Source organism: Bombus impatiens, unplaced genomic scaffold (assembly GCF_000188095.3).
Source record: "Bombus impatiens unplaced genomic scaffold, BIMP_2.2 scf_1293, whole genome shotgun sequence".
Classification (NCBI taxonomy): domain Eukaryota; kingdom Metazoa; phylum Arthropoda; class Insecta; order Hymenoptera; family Apidae; genus Bombus; species Bombus impatiens.
Window position 1 is genome coordinate 160,897 of NT_177712.1, and position 25,909 is coordinate 186,805.

Consider the following 25,909-nt stretch of genomic DNA (forward strand, 5'->3'; position numbering starts at 1 on the left):
GGCGTCGTCCCGCTGACGCTCGAACTTGCCGCCGACGCGCGAATACGGGCTTCGATCGCGCGTGTCGCTGCCTCATACCAGATCTCCCTCTCTGCGAAGAGAAATTTTTCTCGCTTGAGTAACCGCTACGGGAGCCAGCCTGACACCTATCTTAATTGAATCTATAGTCTCGAAGCGTTCCCGAGAAAATCGACCATTATTGTCGGCATTTGCCGTAAGTATTGTTCGGTTATCGTTCTTTGTTGTCGCGTGTACAGGGAGATGTTTGAGCGGCCGGCAGTGTAGGAGAACTCTTTTGTAACGGGATATAACGTTACGTGAAAGGTTTCGAAGTGAATTGTTGCGCTCAGCCATACGCCCTTTCCTTTTTACCGATGGCCAATAAACCTGGGCAACTATTCGACAACGATAATCGTTCAATGAACGCGAAACGACGTACGGTTTCATCTTCGTAAAACACACCAGCGACGAGACTAACATAGTTTCACCGATTTTCCTCAAATTGAAATATCAGAGTACACCAGAGCTATTTTGGGACTCGTTAATACGAAAATTCATATTCTCTCGCAAATATTTGAAGCACATTTCCCATACACGATCCTAACTACGTACGTTTTCCTCTTGCAACTACGTATTTAACAAAGCTACTCGATAACGCAAACTGAAATGTGGCTCGGTAATTATTATATTCCGAGGTGGATTTGCCAACACTCCAGAGGCATACCACCAGTCACGACGATGCTAATCTCTAAGTATCTCGTTCCTTGCCGGAAGGAAGCTCGGTTTCGTTGAAATTGTCATGTTGCAGATTGAGACCGCGTTTCCCTGGGACAACGACGGTTGCTGTTCGAATGTTGCCGAAGGGACCGGATATCTTAATTGAATCTGTTGGTAAAACGGGACGAGTCCAACTGTTTCCTGGGAAGTCATTTACTGCAGTTACTCTCGCAAAAAAGATCGTCGCACAGCGAAAACGAGAAGCGCACCGAGACCACGCAAACGATCTCGTGCGAGCTACAAATTTCGATACGAATAATTTACTTCGACTTTGAGATATTTTACTTTGAGTTTGAAAGAACAAAAATGTCGACGCTAATTAGAAAACAACTATTCTTGAGAACAAGTGAGAAAACTCGTTGAATTTGTAAAACTGTGTCTTCCTCCTCTCTCTCTCTCTCTCTCTCTCTCTTTCTCTCTGTCCTATCCCTTTTTAATTGAAAATTTCTTTCATTTATTACTAAGATCCATAAATATTTATGAGGATTATAAAACGGACATCTTGAATTTCCATCTAATCTACCGAATCTAGAGGACCAACAAAGATTGCTGCTTACTTGAAATGCCATTTCTAGATCCAGCTAAAAGACTTTCACGCGTTGCAAATGTGTGGCGCTTTCTAAGTATACCTCGAATAATACACAGACTGTGCCAAAAATAGCCGAACTTTTTGACAATAAGAAATCAGAGGAATCGTTCGGAGGAAAATGTTCTATTTTATACAAAACATATTGCACCTATTAATTAATGCGTCCAATAATTGTTACGAGTCTTCTTGTGGAATTTCTTTGAGAACACCTGGATATCTTGAATATCGCCGTAACGTCCGTTTTCGTTGTTATTTGAAGCATTTGCGGAGACAGAAAGTAATTGTATGATGTTAAATCTGGTGAACAGAACGGGTGGTGCAACATTTTGATTCACCATAATTGACGTCGCCACTGACTTTTTCTAGTCTCAAGAAAGTCGATTATTTTCGGGTGAGTCTGTATATCATTTTTTACATGCTAATATTATTTTTTATTTAAAATCGCTATATGCCTACTACGAAATATTTGGAACAGATATTTAAACGTTACAGATACCGTCAAATGAAATACTCCTGACGAAATCGTTAAAACGTCGTGTTTAGAGAAGTTCGAACTGGCAATACGAAGTTTGGTTGACAGAGCAAGTTTGGTAAATTTGTATCCACGACGATTTCATTCGGTGTCTGGTGGTTGCATTGCCGGAAGCGCGTTACGACGAACGACTGTTTCCTACAAACTGCACTAGTCGAAGATCCTGCCGTTACGGTTTGCCTAGAAACACATCGCCGACTAGTAGCCGCTAATGGGTAAGTTTAAACTGTGCCGTAGCTAGTAAACTGCCATATCGTGTCGCGATATTGGCCGAACCCGTATTTCCATAAAAGCAGGATCCGATACAGGTCATAGTGACGAAGTTAAATCCGTATCTCCCTTTGGAGACAGGTATCTACTGTAAAGCTGTGTCAAAGAAAGAACTAATTTCATGGAAATCCGCCTCAACGTTACCTATGTTAACGCTGTTTTAATGATTAGCGTAAATGGTTTCGTTTCGAAGCACGGTTTTATATTGAAATTTTACTTATCACGTGTGTACAATTATTAGATTGTCCCAAAGGTTTCCTCCGCTTTATAAGGAAATAATAGATGCACAATATTTTTTGTTTTACATTATTTTATCGAATTGTGCACGATTCACTCTATACTATTGGAAATAATATAAAACAAAAGATGTGCATTTATTATTTCGTTATAAAACGAAAGAAACTTTTGGAACGATCTAGTGATTTAACGCAACGATCTCTATTGGCCCTTTATTATATAACCCATTTTCCTTTTTTGTAAAACTTTGCAGTAATATCGCAAGGCAAATACCACAATGAATGAGGAACGAAAATATTATTTGACCAGTCCAGTGGCATGTATATACAGGGTGGTTGGTAACTGGTGGTACAAGCGGAAAGGGGGTGATTCTACGCAAAAAAAGAAGTCGAAAATATAGAATAAAAATTTTTTTTAACTTTTTTTTAATTTTTCCATCGAAACAACGATCTACAGTGAGATCCGTTATAACGAGACGTGATAAAGTGCACGCGTACCGAGCGAGAATTCAAAGTCGATTTTCTCGAAAACAAAGCCTCAAAACGAAAAATTTTTATTCTATATTTTCGACTTCTTTTTTTGCGTAGAATCACCCCCTTTCCGCTTGTACCACCAGTTACCAACCACCCTGTATATACATGCCACTGGACTGGTCAAATAATATTTTCGTTCCTCATTCATTGTGGTATTTGCCTTGCGATATTACTGCAAAGTTTTACAAAAAAGGAAAATGGGTTATATAATAAAGGGCCAATAGAGATCGTTGCGTTAAATCACTAGATCGTTCCAAAAGTTTCTTTCGTTTTATAACGAAATAATAAATGCACATCTTTTGTTTTATATTATTTCCAATAGTATAGAGTGAATCGTGCACAATTCGATAAAATAATGTAAAACAAAAAATATTGTGCATCTATTATTTCCTTATAAAGCGGAGGAAACCTTTGGGACAATCTAATAATTGTACACACGTGATAAGTAAAATTTCAATATAAAACCGTGCTTCGAAACGAAACCATTTACGCTAATCATTAAAACAGCGTTAACATAGGTAACGTTGAGGCGGATTTCCATGAAATTAGTTCTTTCTTTGACACAGCTTTACAGTAGATACCTGTCTCCAAAGGGAGATACGGATTTAACTTCGATTATTATATTGGATAAGAAATGTAAAACAAAAAGAGTGGGGGTAGAACCATGCAATTTTTCTTTCAACCAAAAGGGCTGCAAAATATTTCGTACAAAATCACAGTAACGCAAAATCTAAAGGTACCTGTACTATCAGTATAAATTATAACATTGTCAAATACATATCAGTTGAGGAGAAAATTTTTGATAAACACATTCGTGCGGGGATGATTAATTTAAATTTAATATAACGTCGTATTAAAACGAATGAAATTTCAGGTAACGAAGTTTAATTTCTATTTTAGGACACGAGGCGCAAATAGAATCTCGGGCATCGTTGGAGATATGAATTTTGTAAATCTGCGGATCCGCGTACAGTTGAAACGGCAAAAGCGGTTTTACCGGTGTACTATGCCAACTCGTTTCGATTAATCCGTCGAAAAACGAGGTAACCAAATTTATGTTTCGTAAATATCATTGCAATTTTAAATATTAACGCTTAGCCACCGATTCTAATCGTCGCTTTCGAGCTCTTTTTTCACGGTTACGCGTGGTTCCCTACCCTTTTATTGCAATATAATTGCCAACGAATCTCATCCATGTTCTCAACTCGAAATACCTTTAATCATTGCAATTAATTTTCTTGTGTATCGTTGTCAAACAATATTCGATAGCTCGTTAAATTTGTAATCGGCATTGTAGTAGAAACACAATGTCTACGCAGCAGTTCAAATTGATTGAACGTTCGTGAATTACACAGATACAGTGGCATATTCACGTGTTGGCGAGGAAAAAATTGCAAACTCTATCGGTGAAATATCAAATGTTGGCGAGATCGATTCGATGAAAGCGGAGACCTCAACGCAATTCGTGTCAAATATTTTAGCTGTCGATTCGCACTTCCAGCTATTCTTCTCGAACGTTAAACCCAAGCATCGCGGAGGTTTGATGCTTTCAGAGCAGAGGCAGAGATTTATGATAGTCAGGAATCAATGAAACGCACGAGTCGGACCGAAATTTATTTTCCTACGAGTTCCTGATAAATATTTGCGAGCGCGCAGATTCATAGCAGTACGGTTTGTTTGAATCTATTCAGAATGCACGAATCGTACCCAGACATCGACTAGATATTCATAAATAAATACACCTGTCAGTGATCGACGAAACTGGCGCTGTCACATAGGTGTAGGCGCACGTGCGTTTGCTAGTTTGCAGCTACATCGGTATAATCGAAATTTAATTACCAAGACTTCGCGTGCGCGGTCAGGTTAGTGATCTGCAGCTGTAGTTTCCCGGATGATACGCAACACTCGAGTGTTATAACGTAGATCGTTTCAGGCAATTTCGAAGCTTTCATGTTTCTAATTATAACAAAGCATGGTTTTGATAACATGAAATTGTTTAAGCCGCAGAAAACAGGAATCGTTGATCGCCTATGAAACGATAAGAAAACCATAGAAACGAAGAGACGAATGCAGTTGTGAGTTTGTAAACTTTCATAGATGGAAGTTTCGAGATAGCGTGTCTGGAAGAAAAATCGTATGGTAAGATCTAGGAACACGTGATTTATAGCCGAAAGAAAGATCGAAGACATGCGAAAGCAGAGGACAGATGGCTCGCGTGATATAGGTCCGTCTGTGGTCAGACACAGGTTGCATCCAATGTAATAGACATTACATCATTCTATACGTTTCAATACTCGTTCGATACCATCTTGAAAGTTGTTTCAAGCAGGAGTTATGGAAATCGATAGAAAGTTTGCGGGGACCTAATTTTACGTTTTCTACACGTGGTACGATTAACATACGCTTTATCTTGAATTCTAAAATATCGCATGCTTAAGAACTAGTTAGTAAAAGAAAAAGATTGTAACGAAAGTATAAGTTGTAAAAAATTATGGGAGTTAAATTAACAAAACGAATCGACCAGACGTTGAATATCGTTAAAGATTCTTGGTAAAAGGCACGATATGATAAAAAGTACTAAAATATGGATATTCGTGTAGAGAGAGTATTTCACTCGCGAAAAAGATACAAACGGTAACTGTATAAGTATAATGGCGGAAACCTTGGGATATTAGTAACACGACTTAATACTGATAAGAGCTATTGAAAAATGAGAGAAAGATGAAAAGAGATCGTCGAAAGACTCCGCTGGGAACTTGAGATAACTTTGGAAAAGTACAATACTTGTCCCAAGAGAACTTCTAAGAGAGCAGATAAATGGTTTTAATAGAATGATCCCCTGGGTTAACACGTTTCTTTGAAATAAAGGCCTAATACGAAGGTAAAATAGACGATAACGACAGAGACGAAGAAAGAAATGAATTTTTGAAAAGATTGCCCGCTAAAAGCGACTTATCAAAGATTAATCTTATTCCTCTCTTTTACCTCTTAACAAGCAACGTAGCTTATGAAACAATTCAAATTTATATAACCTCTAAAACTTGCTCCGTAATTTGATTCGTAACGTCGAACCAAGAGTAGATTGAAAGCTTCGACCAGCTCGAAAACCGAACGTTCGACCTTTCGTTTAAACTTAAAATTACATCGAAAGAGTTCCTTCCTCTACAAAAATTTCTTAATCGCGTGGCCAGACACCCACTAACTTCATCGCGTACATCTCAAACGTTCAAAAGCTACAAATTCGTAGTATTTTAACTTCGACACTTTCAACTTCTACGTCTCGTACGTTTCCTGCTATCCCCTTCGACGACTCCAGCTCCTATACAGTTTTACTCCTACCATCGTTCTCGTAGCTTTCTCACACATCTACGTACATATATTTCTCAAGCGGTCACGTAGAAAGTACGTGACAAAAGGAACAACCAACGATACTTAATCCAATACCCGGCCAAGGTATATCGTTTTTTGTGACCTTAATGTGATTGCACTTGTGAAAGCACATCGGCACGACCAAAAAAAGGAAAAAAAGAAAGAAATGAGCTCGGGCGATAATGCGTTGAAAGCGCGCGAAAAACTTGGCGCAACGATGTTATCTTCGTTCTTTGAGGAGCTTCGTGGAAAAACTCGCGACCAAACAACAATTTCCGGCTCCGTGGATCTCGGCACGATCATCGCGGCCCGGAAATTTCCTTGGAAGATTAACGCCGAAGAAATCCACTTTGTGGTTGATTGCCGAGATCCATGGCTGGCTGGCATGAGTTACATCCTGGCTTATTATAACCACACGTTGCTGCAACGCAAGCAGCTTGCGACAAGCAGCCATAGTTTATGGTGGAGATAGTAGCCACTGTATTCTTGTCGATGCTTACCCGCAGGTGCAACCTACTTTCTTTGAGAGAAACGGAACCGGATGCGAATATCGTTATCACGGCCAGCCTTCTTTCACCGCCTTTTACGAACTGATACCGGGTTACCTGCCATTTTAATTACGCGATCAATCCGAGCTTACTGCCTCTTGTTACTATTGCTTCAAGCGAAATCGGTTTAACGGGATGAGCCGAACAGTTTCATCCGGAAGTTAGTAAAAAAAAGGCCGACCGATTGGGATTATTAATCTGAATTTACGTGCTTCTTTCGTTATTATCGTCCTTAGTACTTCCCGAATTTTCGAAGCCGGTGACTGATTTTTATGGCAGGCATTTGGTTCGCTATTACAGCGAGTTAATAAGGAGAGTAAAGGACAGTAATAGGGAGAGTAAAGAACAGTAATAGGAAGAGTAAAGGATTATAAATAAAATGTTATATGGAACTAGGTCGATGCCCACATAACGTACGTTGGTATGCATTCGTGTATTTCTCCGTCAATTTTTGATACGATATCTAATCTCAAGTTACGTGCAAATTGGAATTCCACCAGGTTAAATTAATACTTCAAATTGGAGCATCGTATTTTCTACATTGGCACCGCGCTATTCCAAAGGCTCCAATTTGAACCAAGCCTCCGTGACTCGCGTTACAAGAAACCTTTCTCGTGCTAATGGTCTTATCAAGAATTCTGTCTCCCGTTAGGTAATTGGTATGAGCGAAGGCCCTGAACAATCCCGCCTTTTGAGCTTCACAGTCGTGAACACAGGCTAATTAGTTAAACACTTTGCCGGCCATAATTAATACGGTCCTAATGAATATTCGCCAACGGGATCAAGTTGCGCCAACTTGCTTCCAAGTTTGCTCTGACACGAACCTGTTTCGTTCCTAGGAGATTCCTGGAAAACTTTGCGGTATCAGCTAAATAGGCTATATCATGCAGTATGCGAATAGTTGCGTAATCAGACCATTTGAAATCGATAGGAAACAATACCGTCGGATAGTATCGTAAATCCTTAGGTGAATCTAATTCTTTCTCCTCGTGCGCATCCTGCCATTGATGGCATCGAAAGAGTTGCATGCAACTACATTTCCCCGACTAGCACGTAAAATATCCAACGATCGATGATAGTAATGATTGCCGAAACCGATATTCTGGCCCGTTCCTATTTCCTGTCGTGCAAAGTTTTGTCTGGCATGAATCCTATTGGTCGAGACAACAGGAAAAAAAGAATTTATAGACCGTGATAGTATCTGAATTCGACGGCTCCGAAACGATCACGGATTCCACCGCCGTTTATTTACTGTCGTCGCGTTATCGTTGGGAACTACATAGAACAAAACCGAGATTGGTTGCACGCAACAGTTTTATTGCACCGTCAACTTTATTATACCGCGCGCGGTTACTTTTCCAAATTAACTTTCCGCCGCGTCGGTCCATGCTCAATTATGTTCCCAGTTCCTTTTTAGCTCGTATTTCGTCTAGCCGGAGCAACCACTTTCGGCTCGAGGAAGAACCCAATCGGTAAATTTAATCCTCCAGTGCCAACAGTTTGCCTCAGTTTCCTGGTTTTATCTTTTTCTCAATGGAGTTTTTAGAGCCATGATCATCGAGGATCACGGCATACCGCGAAAATAATTTACCGAAATGAGAAACGAAGTGACGATCGAAAGGAATTTATGTGGAAATTCAAAGAGCTGATTAAGAATGAATTCGACTTTCTAGTAGAGACTTCAACAAAATCCGATCTTCTTAGACGAAAACTAAATATGCGCCGATTCGATGCGATAACCGTACAAGGATTGCGAAATCGTAAAATTTGAAATTCGAATTCCGAGACGGGTGGAGATTCCTAGATCTTCAGATTGGAATTTCTTGGTGTCGTAACAACAACGTGCCGTAACTCTTAAACGCACCTACTTTCGACTCGGCGCGAAATATATTCTCGCAAGATATTTAGGGAATCGGTAAAATATCCCGAAGGCATCCCACGGGGAATTTCAACCGCGAGACTTATGCGCCATTCGGCATACGAATGTAAGAATACATCTACGAATAAACCTTGCACGGGTATCGCTAACCCGCATCTCACCCGTTCTGACTTTCAATATTTCGGTAAGGATACGTAGCGGGCCGATAAAAAGGATCAAATATTAGTCGAAGAGCTTGCACCGAATCATCAAATTACCTGCTCTCGAGAACGAAACGTAAAAGAATATGCGCCTCGAAAAATGTAACAAATATACATTCCAACGTCCCACAAAGAAAATGAAAAATGTCGATCTTCGATTCGTCGTGTTCGATATTACCCGCTGAAATAGTCTCGAGAATGTGAGTAGGTTTCAAAATATCCGATTTACATCGAATTAATCAGGATCTTCTATTCGCGTTTCATTGTTCTTTATCTTCCTTCTTTATTCTTCTTTATTGAGATATGCATAATTTTGTGTGCTAGATTAGCCGCGTAGTAGTGACATACGTATGTGAATATGAGTGTATGGAAGTATGTGTGTGCACAGTATGTGTGTCTCGAAAAACAGTTGAATGTAACTGTTCCATTGGCAGTGTGGTATGGAAGATGGTAAGACAAAAAGAGTGCTGAGACATGTGCAAATGTATATCGACGAAGATCCTGGAAATCGTTTATTAAATAGATCTAAAACTATTTTAATATGAATTCTAAGTGTAACCTTAGTGTTCCTTTACTTTTATTTCGGCGATTGAAATCCACAATTCTCGACATTTTTAATTCGTTAATTCGTGTTAAAAACGCGAACACGAGGCTGCAAATATATATTGAAATTAACGCAATTTTCATGCTGTACTTGCTATACATTACACATAACAGGACGCCAGTAAACGCACCTATTAATTTCAGCGGATATACTTCCTTGGTTAACGAGATACAGTGAAAATTCCGAGATAGTTCGCATCGAGTAGCCTTATTGTCACCAGTTAACGTTAAAACCCTAGTTGCCATTACTTTTAACTCTTGGTTCTATCTACCTCGATATTTTATCTTGTACCATAAGAGTAAAATTCTGTAGCTCTCCTTTTGAGAAATTACGACGCTATCCAGCACGGATTCCAATTCGCGTAAAACGCGAAATAAATATCAACGCGAAAACGCGCGAATTTCCTTAAAATCGAGCGAGGCGCAACGCACGGCATACACGCAATACACGAAATAATCATCATTGTTCGGCTTTCATCTTATTCGATGATATTATCAATCTATAAGTAATATAAATGCAAAGAATAATTTCCTCAAAAATAGATAGAGGATTAGTAAAAAAAAACGGTTGAAACCATTCTGTAATTTTGATTGTTCTGTGTCGGCAAGGCATCGTATTGTTTCCTGCCACAAGTTGCTCCACGGCTGTTCTTAATTTTTTCAATGAAATACGAATGTGGCCGGCGAATTTAATTTTTGTGCCAAATCCTCGCTCGAAATGTCACACTATACGTTGTCTCCGTTCGATAATTGGAGAAGTGGATTTACAATGGAGACTTATGTTTGCAAACGAAAACTACGCGTTTCTCTGCTTCGGTATTCCCATTTTCCACTTAAACGGTACGCGAGCTTTCCTCTAGCTGTCGATACGAATCGTCGTGATACGGCTACTGCAACACAGATTGCCGAAATTCGGTGTATCTCAGTTGGCGTACGTTCAATTTAACAGAGTGTCACGTGTCAATTTATCCAGGATAAAATATGGTGCAGCATCCGTTGAGCCCCCGTCACCTCGACAAAGTCGATCTGCGGTATTAATATGGATGTTGTGAAAATCGTAGACGCATAGGCAGTAGTGATTTAATTAAATTGCTTTATTCAAGATTTAGTGATCCGCCGCAAACGTTTTTTATCTATCTGTCTTGACATCTATGTTTTTACGAGTATTTCACGTTGCATTCGATTGTCCGTCGATAATAATTCCTTGTCTCCTAGTTTCACATAACTTTGCACACACTTTTTCTCTCACTTACGAACAAATACCATATTTATATCGTTTCTCTACATATGAATTCTAATTTTCCATAATATTACATAGCTTAGCAGTTACATGCTCATGCGAACAGTTTATATGCGAGGAAACATAATCAATTGTGATCATTCTTCTAAAAAGCAAACAAAATTTAGAGGCACGTGAACAACATAATTTACAAACTACTCGTGGTGCACGAATTAGATGAACCACTCTATAGAAGAAAAGTGGATCATTTGTAGCACTTTTATCCATTAAACAACTTGCTGGACTCATACAATCACAAGTATAATTACAGGATATCGATCTCAAGAAATGGAAACTGCACGTGTTTCCGTGTTATAACTTAATATCGAAACACGTCGCGTCTACTCTCGAAAGTTAGACGTATGTAGACTCAGAGAGTGCCGTAATATTCGCACTAGAAACGTAGATATGTGTAACAGCGTTCAGTGACTGCCGCGAAGGTCCCGTTGAGATATTAATTTACGCGACCCGATTACAAGTTACATATGTTCCCCTTTCAGCATTACTGTCGGCTACGAGAATGCCGGCATACCTGTCCTCGAAATCTCTCTGCGAGAATGATGTTATTATCGCGTTACTTCAGACGCGGGGATCATTTGTATGCAAATCGATGCCTGGGAAAATCCTCGGTCCGTTTAACGCGATAATTTTCTTCGTGCTGCGCGCCAGCGTTTCGAATCTACCTCGTTTTAATCTGTTGCCCACGCTCGAAAGAAGAAGAGTGGGAAAGAGGGAGGGAAAGAGAGAAAGAGAGAGACGATCCACAGTAAATACGTGTAGGACGTTCGAAAGAAAAGGGTGAAAATAGTGAAACGAGAAATGAGAGGAAAATCGTCCTTCGCATTTGCCCGTTCGCTTCGGATAATTATCTCTTATTATTTTCCAGCCCGCTGTTACGAGCTCCTTTTTTTTCATTCTCGTAGCCGTTGATAAATTGTTACAGGAAACGTGGCGTGTGGTCGATCCATAAACCAGAAACGTGACCTAGACCCGGACAATCTCACGGACATGGTTCGTTCGAGTGAAATAAAAGGGATACAAAGCCGGAAAAAGACGTTGGGTTCGCTGTATCGAATCCTACTCGGCCAACGTCGAATTTCAATAGCTGACGTGGATGGTGCGAGGAAGCAGCTCTATCTCTTTGTTCTCTTTTCCTCTTTACCTCTCTCTAAAGAAAACTTCAACACCAAGACGAGTGGACTTAACTTCCTCTCGATCGAATGATTTACGCAGCGCCACTTCCTTTTGTACCGGCTACCAATAAAAGCGCGTAAGCTAGACGGCCTGATAAGCCACGAAATGCCCGGAAAATCAACGGAAAAGTTGAGAACGTGACCGACTGCACCGTCCAACCCAAGAAAGTTTCGTTCAGTTTACGTAACTTTCTTTATTTAAGTTGTTTTCAATCCCTGGGTCGTTTTTGCGGATAGAAGTAAACCATATTGTTGTTACACATACTTAGAAGAATGCTGCACACACAGTGAGATTCATAATAAATATTTCTATATACGTATATTCTGATCTCGTGTTTGCATGATAGGATTAAACGGAACCGAAGTAATTACATTGTCAAACATATCAAATAAACGAATCGATTAAATCTTAAAAACAATTTTATCCCTCGAAACAAAATTCATGGTTAATGCAATGTGCAATTTCGAATTGACGGTAACAGAACATTTACGCGAGTATAGAATAATTTCAATAACGATATGCCAAGTTTTCATCAATTTCACGAATCCTTTTATTTAACTCTTTCATTGCTTCAGTGTTTACGCTTGCAAACCTGTTGAATCGAGTATGGGTTATGCGTGTTCTACAAAAAGCTATATATGTGAATTTTTGATGTTCTTTGAAATATAGTATACGTGTATTTTTTCCAAATACTCGTACATGGATTTTTAAACATTCTTTTTCCCTCGCACCTCCGCTGCGATAGATAATTTTATAAAGCAGTTGCTTGTTGTTTTAAATCATTTCAAATATTATGCGATCAAATAAGAATCTGTTTATATAGCGTGATTTAGGTATGTAATTCTCATTTCTACTTTTCAATTCACATTACGCTTCGAGAGACATAGAAAGCTCTTAATACGATCAATGCAGCCCACAATCACACACATAACGCCTAAAGTTCATCCCACGAAAGCAAGTTAATATCACGCGTAATCCTTCTCACTTATTATTATTATACCGGCATTTTCAGACCAGACTGCAATTACGAGATAATTTTTATTAACTTCTCTTTTAAGCTTCTAAGGCGACATATACCGCCGCAATTTACTATACGAATGTGTGGATTGTCTAAGCTGGCTAAGTCTAACAGCGATGGAAAATCCACTAGAGCAGAATGTCCAATCGTAAATCGAGTACGTGACTGTGTCTGTTGCTGTGGAAACACCACTTGCGAGATATTTACGAGTTGCAGCTATTAAATGTCACGACGCTAGCATAAGGAACAGATATTTTCATCCGAAGATGTCCCGGGCATTTTTCGTGACCAGTTCGTTATTTTTCCCCTGTAAACTCGAGTAAAAGAAAGATATTAAAAATCGTCTATGAAAACCAGAAATGACGAAACGTTCGTTTTTACCGATTAATTGTAAAACGTCATATCTGTATATAAAGTTTACTCTAAAAAAGTATAGCGGATGTATCGCAATATAACGCTCCTACAAATATCGTATAAAATTTTTCTTTCATTTCATCCAAAAAAATCCACGCTGGAATGCAATAATCCTACGAAGAAAGGATGCTTGCGTCTTTGCAAAGAAAACGACGCTTTTAATAACAATCTCTCGCTTTAAATTACACGCCCGTGCCTCGAGCGAGACAAATCACAAATGAAAAGTAAACAAGGACAACTGTCGTATGGAGGACGACAACAATAATGACGCTGGTTGCCACGGCAGGCAGACCATAATTCGCATAACGATACCAAATAAATCTAAACTTTAATCGGAATGTTGAAGTTGTCGCGGCAATACGAGACGCGCGATATCAGAACGTGGAAATGGCGGATTGTGTCGAGCCGGGGGTTAATGCGAATAGGCGCTTCCCGCTTGCATCGTATATCAGTGACATAAGCGTCGAGCCGAGAGAACCGAACTAATATTATCTGGAACGGGGTAAACTCTTCGGGATGAGCGGGCATTTACATGTTTCGGAGCCAGTTTATATCGAACTGGCAGCCAGCTTGCACTACGCAAATCCTGATGCACGTTAATTAAGCTTCGTGAATTTAAAATCACGCTCGTTAACCGAGGCGCGTGTCAAATAATTCCAAAGCAAGATAATGATTATCCGTAGCGTGTGCCAAAGTCGGAAACACTTTTCGCGTGACACAGGGAATTAAAAAGCACCCTGGCCATACCGTGCTGAAAATATCTGAGAAGAAACTTTCTTTCCCAACGAAAGCAACAAGAACTTGCATCGAATAAATTCTCGCTCGATATTTCGACCGCTTCTTTATCGTCGTGCAACCCGTCTTTCTCGCTGGAAAAATTAAACTCGTTTTACCCAATGCAAGAATGGATAGAAGCGTCGAGATCTAAGTAACTTTTCTCGTTGCTGAAGGTATGGCAGAAGGTACAAAATAACGTTGCCTTTTTGTCGAGAATTTGTTACAGAAAATTTGTTGTACATAAATTTGGCACGCTTTCAGCTTATAATATTACTTGATCACGCTCCTGATATTTTTTAACAAAAATACTGGAACAAAATTTGACTCTTTTTTACGTTTTGCTCTTTAACATAATTTTCTTCTTCTTTTCCTTCCTCGCTACGTATTCTCTGGTGGTGATTACTTGCCACTTTTACTTTTCTGGCATACTTGCTCTTCGTTTGCACCTTTTATGTGTATTTTTATATACATATGTACATGAATCTTTCTGTATTAGAGAAATCAGATACCGGAATTTGTGTCACGTAATTTTTCAACAAAGAAACGCGCGCACATAAAGAAAGCGATTTAAGTTTCCATCAATTGTAAACTTCGTTCGTACAGAAAGAACAAATGCGAAAGAAAAAGTCTGGTTATCAATCTGTGGCGTTGGAGCGCGTCGCAACAATAAATTTACGCGAATCTTAAAATAACTGTCACGCAATATCGCGAAATAATAAATTCAACTTTGTCACCATTGATTACGAAGCACTGTGCACTCCGATCGTGTGATATACTACGTGCACCAATAGTACGAAAACAAAAAAAAAATACATACGAAGCTACGTTACTCTTTGATCTATCGGATACGTATATATTTGTTTCCGTTTGAGGTACAGATAAAAATTCAGATGTCGAAACGACACATAAATGCTAACCACAATGATAAATGGCATACGCAAATGGGCCGTAAATCTTGGAAACGATATACACACATACAACGTCTCTACTGTTGACCTACACGACCAGACAGTTAAAACACCCTGATGGAATTGATCCCGAGTCTGAGACACGCCTCACCATCTTAAGGTCTGTTTACATTGCTGTGACAATTTCTACATCGAATATTTCTCATTCCTCGCTAACAATTTGGACGGAGAATATATCTAAGGCAATGAAAAATAACGCGATACAATCAGAGTACAGTAATGCTTTCTACGATAAATGGACAATTGTCTTATAAATAACTCTGGAGATTTAGATTTATGATTTTCGAAGTTCTTAGAGTTGTCGACTCTCTGATATCCAGAAACAAATTTGAATTATCGGTACAGTACCGCGAAGATTTCAACAGATTCATTCTCATTACCCGATGTCGCTGATCATTGGTTCCTATAGAAATGAAATTTCTACAACCCACAAGACGCTTTACCTAGCTTCTCCATTTCTGTTTGATCTCTTACATCGAGCCAAGTTATATTGCACGAGTTGCACTGACGATATTCAAGATCGCTTGAACCAACCACGTAATTGGGTTGGTATATACAGGGTCGTAGGGTGATTCTACGCGAAAAAAGAAGTCGAAAATATAGGATAAAAATTTTTCGTTTGAGGCTTTATTTTCGAGAAAATCGACTTTGAATTTCCGCTCGGTACGCGTGCACTTTATCGCGTCTCGTTATAACGGATCTCGCTGTAAATCGCTGTTTCGATGGAAAAATTAAAAAAAAACTAAAAAAAAATTTTTATTCTATGTTTTCGACTTTTTTTTCGCATAGAATCACCCCCTTTCCGCTTGTACCACCAGTTACCAACTACCCTGTATATTGTAGTATCGTGGACGAATGGCCTAAGAAATATCGGGTGAACCATAAATAATGTCACGAGAAAGCCTAAGTACCGACAGCCCCATCAATGTATCGTCGGTCCTTCAGTCGAATAGTTACGCGGAAAAAAAGCCTACGTGACCCTGGCGACGAACACGTACGTGATGAGCCTATGAGAAAAGACAAAGGGATGCTAAGGGAGAAAGACGAATTAACAGTCAGTGCGAGTTGAAAGGTCAGAAAGTGTGAATTGAGAAGCCAGAGTGTTGTCAACGCTATCGAGAGAGTGTGGTTCGCTTGAGAGAGAGCGTTGGAACCGTGGTGACGAGAGTTGTAAATTAACTATTTAGTTGTCTTAGTTATAGCACATTATTGTATTTAGTTCACGTTAAATAACCATCATTTTCTATTTAATCCATTCTAAATAAATTAATAAATAAAATCCTACAATATTGGTATATTGGGTTGGTATACCCAAATATATATCCATAATAGTAATAAAAATGTATAATATACGCTGAATTCACAAATCAGAGATCATTGTCATCGTGACTCCCAGATCCATGCGCGTCCAAACCACTTTATCCCACGAGACTAAAATTGACAATGCCGTGTCTCACAAGTCCAGAGACCATCGATATTAGGATCGTTTAGTCACAAAGACAGGATTATTCGCGGAATCATATCCCATGATACGATCGATTAATCCGAAATATATCGTACGTTTGTTGGATGAGCATGATATGCAATATTAAAACTTTCTTCGTATCTTTTGTTAAACAAGACTAACTTCAACGAGTTTACGCAGGATCCATAGCGATCTTTTCGCAGGCATTTGTATATAATAGCATTTTCTGTACAATTTAAATATTCGTATCAGCTAAATTTGCTACAATATGACCTTAATACGACTCTGTATTCATGCAACATTCTTACGTTTTATTTCATACTCATCCTCGGAGAACATAATACGCGTGTCCAATTAATCTTGACTGACGTGTAATCACGAAATCTAGGAATTCAACGGCACTAGAAGCAGAGGCTGGTTGGAATAAGGAAGTCGGAGTCATAGAAGCGATTCGCTTTCGCGATAGCGCAAATATTTACAGAGCTGGATTAGGACGGTGAGTAATTACGTCACGCAAAGGGAACGTGAAGAAGCTTGCCGGTCTTTTGCAAGAAACCCAAGGTAATTAGCTACCAATCTGAGGCACCTAACGCTTCATTATTTACGACGAAAGCTTTCCTTTATCGGATATTTTAATCCCTTTGCTAACTCAATCGGTGAATTATTAAAGGAAAATTGAACGAATAACATCTAAATATTGTTCAAAACTTGAAACGTTTCACAGTGAAGAAACAAAGTTACCAGAGAAAGAAGAAGCTTTTAATTCGAGCGGCTGATCGAGAAGTTTAATAGAAGAGAAGAGAAAGGTACGATCGTTTGAAGAAGGTTACTACGCGAAAACAGCGGCGAATGGAGAACGATTTTTACATGACGACGAAAAGTAACTACTCGCATGAATGGATCTAGTAGGTATTCCGACTCTTCGAAATTCACCTGTCATATTCACATTTCGCATTTTTCCGTGATATTGACAAGTAGTTGCGAAATAGTACGAAATCGAGATATAAAATAATGGAAAATCAGAAATTACGGAACATATCGATCGCTCTCTTGTTCAGCTTCCAGGATTATGAGCTAGTCGAAAAGAATGCGAGGAATTTATTTATTCAAAAATACCAAATGCGGATCAAAATTGTTTTGCGAAAACGAAAGAAAGCATAAATATAATCGAAAACACAGCGTCTATTTCGAATAAGAATGCGTGTACTTATTTAAAATCCTTGAATAAATATGCATGATTTTTAAATGAATTTTTTTTGCTCTGACGCGATTTAGAAGAAGGAAAATACGTACAAGTAAAAGCAACCTGTAACCTAAAACAACCGAAGTATGAAATGTTTCGGTACATTTTCTGCCGAACCAACTAGAGCGAGATTTCCCTTTGACTTGGAAAACTCTCGCCTTCAAATCCTGTATCTTTATACATTTCGCGTATCTTTTTTATTCTTGCATCTCCTTCTTTTTCGCGTCGTCTGATCAAGGTACATAATATAGAAAGAAGGATGAAAATATCGTGTATAATTTTTTCACTAGGTAAACGCTCGTAGGTAGGTACGTTATACAACGTCAGAGGAAAGTTTCGTGCCTTCTTTCAGTTCCCTTAAACAGTAAGGGAACGCACGGGAAGCAGAGGGAAAATTGGTAACAACGGTCTGTTGTAGAAGTTACAAGCGTTCCAGAAAGGAAGAAGTATCACAATCGACGGTCAACTTCATAACAAGTAACCGAGTTTCTTGCGAAAGATTAGGAGAAGAAGAAGTACGGATGACATTACGAGCGCGAATAAAACGCTGCAACTTTGAAAAGAAGGAGAAACGAGGAGAATGAAAGCGATGTATCGCGAAGAAACTCAAGACGCTCAATAGCCTCGTCATATTGGAACTTCTCGAGAACTCGGAATGCATAAAAGATGAAAATCCCACCCCTCCCATTCAAAGTCACGAGTAAATCTTCCAACTACTTTATTACGCTATCGCACAGTTAATTAAACAATTCTCTCGTTATTTAAATCTTTCCTTGGACAATTTTAATTAACTAATTATGAACTGTTTCAACGCGAATTGAGTGACGTTACATTGCTAAGATAATTGAGGGTAATCTGGCATTTAACGTAAACCTGGTTGAATGTACTTACGTGTTCTAATAGGCACGTAACATAATTTGTGTCATTCGTCACGGACGTATTCACGTTAACACGCCTCGACTCTGGCATACGTAAGGAAACCATACGATATCTTTGTAATTATTCTAACTTTGATAGATTCTCGTAAACTATGTTTCCTACACGTAGGAAATGACAAGTTGATAGTTCGAAAATTTCAAATTGAAATCGTTCAAATTGAAATCAAACACGTATGCAGTAATTCGTGGAATCTATAGGTTCGAATTTGAAGCTGATTTGGCGAGATCATCAGAAACGGTGGGAAAACGCGAATGAAAATAATACAACCAATATGCACACCAATGGGCAGGAATTAATATCATGGTATTACATTCCATTCAAAATAATCATATATTCGGAGGATGTATCAAGCCGATTTCTCTCATCGAGTAATTTATCTCCGCAACCGTGGTAACGTATCCGCTACGAAATATGTCCAGCCGAATAAACACGAATCAAGATGGAATAGTCCGCGGGTTCCTTTCATTTCATGGTATATTACAAAACCAAACGACACGGTCCGGATTGGATCGGTTAGAAGCGTAATACCTATATAATTATCTCGAGTAAACGTCACGAAAGGGTGTATTCGAGAAGATCCCGTGACTACTCGTGACTTAGACAGCTAAATCGGGTTATATCAGGATGAAGAAGGTAAAAGAGATAAAAGCTAAGCCCAACCCCATTACCCGTAACGATCTTTTTGCCTCGGTTACGACCACCTACGTCCTCAAAACGAACACAAGGAGAAGAAAGGAAAAAGAACACAAGCTTCGGTATAAGAAAAAGAAAAAGCCAAACAAAATGAAAATTATGCGGCGCGTTGCATCCACTCTACTGTAATGGACTAGCTGCGATCATTATTGCTAATGGAGATTAAACGGAAACCAAAAGGAACGGCTTATACATCGGGATGAATCTTTAACGTTATCGAGCATCAAAGGCAAAATAATTATCGATAAATGCGTATAACTCAAAATTGAATACGTTCAAAGCGAATGTGTGACTAGGCACGGAAGCGGAATAAGAAGTTAAGATGGAAAAGAAGTAAAATAGAGGAAATTTGCCTGGCATATTCGAGCTACGATGCGACATATAAATCGTGCTATTTATACTCTTAAAGGAAGAACTTCGTTGCATCGTAAAAATAAGGAGAAAAATACAGGGTAGATTTTCTTAATGCACTAACATCGCGTTTATCGAAGTTCTTCGATTTTCGAGAAAACATCTATATTATTGCCAACTTCTAAGTATTATTTCGGGAAATTGATAATCGTTCCGAGTAAAATACATTTGAATGCTCAAGTATGAAGAATACATAAAATCATGCTCTATCAAACCCATCGCGAAGGATTTATATCAACAGTTTCTCCGATAAAATGTGAATATACATTTCAATGGCGTAAAAGTATCATATGTATTTCTCATAAAACTTGTATCACCAGAAATACGTAACCTGCAACAGAGGAAATCTTCGTACATTCTGTTATACCTTATCATATATGAGAAATTGGATTGAAACGTACATGTTCATTCACAGAATATGACCATTGTTGCAAACTTGAATTACCTTCTATTCGATAAAGCTAGGATAGTTAGCACCTTAAAAATTTCACTCGCAACTACTCCACCATCTACTGTCACGATTTAGAACCAGAAATTACAAAAGTTATCAGACCAACTGGGAAATAAATCGAAAATTTTGACAAACCAAAACTCCATATAATTGGAAAACTTAATGCCTTGCGATCTGGCCCTAACGCAAGCGTTAAAAGCCACATAGCCACAAACCATAAACGTACCACTCGTACACGTATATTCATTATCGTTGGTACAACGGTCAGATTGTAATCACGGATGCGATAGATTGTACCGAAGCTTCTAATTGTACCACGCTGCTAACCATTAAACGCCTCGTACTGAAAGCTCATAATTATAAACCGATTCTCATCTGCTACCGTAATTAACGATTCTTATGCCACGGACGTGTGTTAAGTACAAGTAGCAGGCCGCCTTCTCGAAATTGCCGTAGATTACGAGGAGATTACGGCCAGATTACGTACTACGAACGATGTACGATCCAGATTTCATACAGTCGTGTGTAGCCCTCTAATCACCCAAGGATCTAGCAAGATGGAGCGAATCCACCAGATCCACCCCTTATCTCTGACGCACGAGTATAGTTGCGCGAGCCCGCACGCTTCATTATGTACAATTACTAGGAAAAATATGGTAACGTCATGAGTAGACCGGGGGTTATCTTTCTCCATTAAATTCGACCGCGCGTTCGTGCTCGAGCCGTACCTATTGAAACGGAGCCGGAAAAAATTTGGATAGAGCTGTACTATTGTCGGTAGAAATTGAATTAACGAGTCGGCCACGGAAATTACCAGCATAAATCCTCGTTATCCGACGAATTTCGTTCGACGAGCCACCGTTTGCTATGTTACTATGGAATAAAGATAAATGAAAGGCAGAGAAGACGCAAAGTCGCTTTTACGACACAGCTTGTTAAGCGTTATCGATATACGGGAACTTCTAGCGCAAAGAGGAAGTACAAAATCCCTTGGAAGAAAATCGGCCGACAAGGTTGGATTATATGGGATTATTTGTAGGCTCGCGTTTCAAGAACGTCCTGGCGAAGTCGTCTCGACGATATCATTGCGTAGAAAAAGTTAAACGAGTTACCAACCTTGCTAATAAGCTACTTTCTCGTAGGCCATCTCTGGAAAACACGCTTAATAAGACTGCAGAAAATTATCTCGCAATTTTTTCAAATATATACAAGTCACGAGTATAAATATCGAAGCATCAGTACAGATTGCAAACTAACAAATTTTTTCGCCTTACATTTCTACAAGATTTCATAAATTTGCACACAAAAGTATGCTGAATTTGTTTACGGAAATTTTCAGTTTCATTTACTTAATCAATCATTTACTTAAAAGAACGTTAAATGCAAGATAGAAGATAACACTAGCAAGCAGTTGAATATAGGAAAATTTCTATTGCTACGATTTGTTTAAAATGTACACGTAAACTGTTCCCTTCCATCAATTAACCCATAAAAGATTAATTTGATTTCTACCAACACTGAAACGGAAGGATCGACTGACGGTGGAAAGAATGAAATAAAATTGCTTTAAAACTGATTTCTTTGGAACAAATTTGGTTAAACGGGATATCCAATTCCTGCGAAACGAATGTTTTACTCCCCTTCTTTTCTCGCATCGAATGTAATACCGGAACATTCGTCCCGGAGGGGACGATGGCAAATTAAAGGAATAAAGACAGACACTTGATAGATAACGAACAAGCGTAGAGGCCGTACTTTTATTTCCACAACGAACGTGTTCCGAATGCAAATTTCGTGACGAACTATTTAGTACCAATGTATTTTCAGGTAATTTCAAAAAAAAAAAAATGTAACCAAATGAATAACATCTACCCACTAAATTTTTAGTTATGTACACCCGATAAATTACGATGTAATTTCAAAAGATTTTCTTTCCCTCTTAACATCATTTTATATTAGAAATTGGCAAATAGAAACAATTTGGAATCGCTTAGAATACGTTAAGAATAAAACATATCTTTCATCGTTACTCTATTAACCATCCTAGAAACAAATAGTGAGTAATTAAAAATGAAACTGGAAAACTCAAGAGCGCAGCTTTATTCTCCGTTGCTATAACACACTGTATGTTATTCTGTCCAATTATTGTAACATATTACTTTCATCTTATCGTTATCCAATTCAATTACCCCGCAATCTGTTTCGATTGCGATAAAGTACGCGGAAATACGTTCTCCGCGATGGTTAAGTGTCCAGTGTCTAATACCCGGGCTCTGTACCCAGGATTCTCGTCAGTTACTTCAAACAATTGGATACACGTTATCTGCTTGAGATCTCTTGGAACATTACGTTCTCGTGAACGTGAGTCTCGGGAACTGTTCAGATACTGCTGACAATCTTGTCGGACAGTCTCCAACATCGTTCGCGAGTAGAACGATCCGATTTTAGCCTGTCGTGGAAAAAATATTTGTCGATTTTTATCCGATCGAACGAAAAGAGAAGCTCCTGACACGCGAGACTCGTTCTCAAAACGGTGGAAAAGAGAAGTTCCAAACTTACGAGCGAGATATCTGCGTGACAGAGGAAGGGAAAAGAGATACCGTGACATATAATCAAATGTGTTCCTTAGAAAGTTTCCTATCCAAAGTTCCCGGAATAAAACTTTTTTCATTTGACGTAATGCAGCCCCTTCCTCGCCACCGTACTCGAACTCGGCTTAATTTTCGCAGATAAGACGGTATCACGAGGAAAATTTTTGCACAGTCAGCTTCACGTTGTATACATGTAAGTAGCGTGATGAATTCGTTGTGTTTAACTGGTTTACTCCACGATATTACAACTAATCGAGTGATTAGAGGAAAGCTACGAGGGCTAGTTTTAAACCACAAACAATGGCAACGGCGTCAGATGCACGATGAAGTTTCTATTACCTCACTATCTGGTACAAGCGTGAACAAATTGCGAGCATTTATGCTCGTTGGTAGATAAACTCCAAGGTAAACTAAGCTGGCACACCGCGTTACGAGCGTGACGAGATGAAGTTTATTAATCTTCCGCACGGCTCGTGTAATGGAGGGAAATTAATTGTCCAAGAGCCATGAACCATCGTGAAATTTTAGCTTGGCCGATGACTTTCTCCCTTTTTCGCCTCACCATGGCTATCGATGCACTTTACGCGTTACATGTATCGAGATTAACATTTTAACGCGACAATTATGTTTAATAGAGTGCACGTAATGTTTAATTTGAATAATCCAGTTCGATATGAATATTAAATTAGCCTTACTAGCGAATCCACGTGAATAGGTGAAATCGAAAGTAAATCAAAATTTACATCAATCCTTTCATCGATATCCATTTAATAATAACATTTTAAATAACAAAATCGACAGCAGCTTTACAGAGCAACACGATCGAATAAATATTCCAGTGAACTCATTTTCTACCATTTTCTGTTTGTGATATTTCAAAAAGCCAATCTTCCCAATCTTATTCATTCGTATTTGTTTCAACAGTACCAAAACATTTACGAGTCGTGAAAAATCATAAACAAGCAACATTGTAATTTCCATGTACCAACGTGTAAAAACATCTGCCAAAAATATGGTTATTCCACCATTACAAGGCCAATAACATAAATTGTCACGTGGTACATGCGATATAATGATACTGCACAGAATATGTAGGACAAACTCTTTTGTGAAATACAATTTTTATTCTACAATGCGTACGAGTAAAACTTACTCGTATTCTGTTTGCAAAGCTTTCCACCATTACGTTATTTTCTATACATATATCTGAAATACAAGTTACGAGATCTTATGCGAGTTCGGCAATTTAGTGTGACCATTCCCAGATATACTAATCATCGCATTGGACTCATAGTTTTGGTCTCGGAAATATTGTTTGGCCAAAACGACACTCGTTCTTTTAGAACGAAAATAAAACGTGGTTGGCTTGCTGAGTATTAAATTTACGAGTTTTTCAGGATCATCGATCGCATCTGCAACATTGACTCGCGTGTTACAATCGCAAACAGGAGTAGATAAGAGATTAACGATAATGAACGTCAAAGATCATTCTGCTGGAAAACAATGAAAATAAACGACAGATTAATACATATATCTTCTAGCAACCGACTGTGATGTTGCGGTCACAGCTTCACAATAGGATTCGATTGTATCGATAAACGAACAAAACGATGGCGAACGTATCGCAGATTTGATCGATTCGCGAAACTCACCAGCTTAACACGATCCTGCTCGCTTAACTCTACTACACGAAAAGAATTGTTACGAACGGTATTCGTTACGACAAATTGAGTTGAGAATGCTCACCGGCGAATTCTAACAGAGCTAAAGAGATCTTGAAAAAAGTTTCTCAACGCCTCCACGATGGATACTTCCCATTTGGTTGTGCCTATTTGAAACTGGCGAAAATTTAAAAGGTAGTACGAAAGATAAATTTCTTTGCTACGATAATAGTAGAATCCTCTTGAACAAGTAAATGTAACAAACAAATGGTTTCTGCTAGAAATACAAAATGGCTATAAAAAAAATTACGAAGAAAAGGGTCTATATGCGAATGTGTTTTACACAAAACCGATGTTTCAACGTTCGGTATAAAATTTTGCTTCGTTACTCGTCTTCCTTATTCAGTGAAAAACGAGGAAAGAAAAAAGGGAACGAAATACGAGGAAAGTGAATAACACAGAAATGAATTGGAAATCTCTAGCGAAATTGATAAAAGGAAACATTGATTTCAGCTTCGCTGCACACGCCAAGCGAACACTTATAATTCATAAAGTTGAATAGATTGTACATATATGTAACTTTGTTATGAAACTGTAAAGCCATTACAATTTGCATTGCGCTACTAAAACGCGTCAATATGTGGTATATATGCGCATATACGAAACTGTGCATACTCTCGTTCACGCATTGTGGCTGATCAAAACCAAACATACCTATCTACTGCTAACTAGCAAGTACAAATATTAAAGGGATTTACAGATAATTCTGTTAGTGAAATTGCAACGCTGACCAGGCAGAATCATAGAGCGAAGATCTGAGGAAAACTGGTGGGAAGTGAACATTCTTAATCAAATTTCTCGGTTTATTCTTTCTCGATTCTTGGAGATAATTGCGATGCTTAAAAGAACTTCGTTTCTGTTAATGGAAAGTTTGGAAGATCTAAACTAGAAAGCAACGCGAGGAAAAACGGAAACACGGCGAACGATCAAGAATTTAATTTTATATAGAAGCATCACCTACGGAAAATATTGTTTCGTTAAAAACTGTTCCACTTAGCAACACAAAAGAAATAAATCAACGATACAATACTCATCTATTGTGTCAAGAAGGGAGGATTGGTAGCGCGTATTTATGAAAAAGAAATTTCTGATAAATAGCATTCCTGACAGAAGGAAATTGCATTACCGTCGATGTCTTACACACTTCGCGATAACTATACATGCGAAACGCAGACCGTGAAATATTGGAAATCGTTCGATCAACCGAC

The 25,909-nt window shown here is 38.7% G+C and overlaps 1 protein-coding gene across 1 annotated transcript in view; it reads right to left on the minus strand.

Annotated features, from left to right (window-relative positions):
- LOC100747027 (alkaline phosphatase, tissue-nonspecific isozyme-like) overlaps positions 1 to 25,909 on the minus strand; it is a 188,662-nt gene that overhangs the window by 156,585 nt on the left and 6,168 nt on the right. The window contains exon 2 of the mRNA XM_024371415.2: positions 1 to 91. Within this exon, the coding sequence (XP_024227183.2) occupies positions 1 to 91 (91 nt within the window). The remainder of the gene's footprint in view (positions 92 to 25,909) is intronic.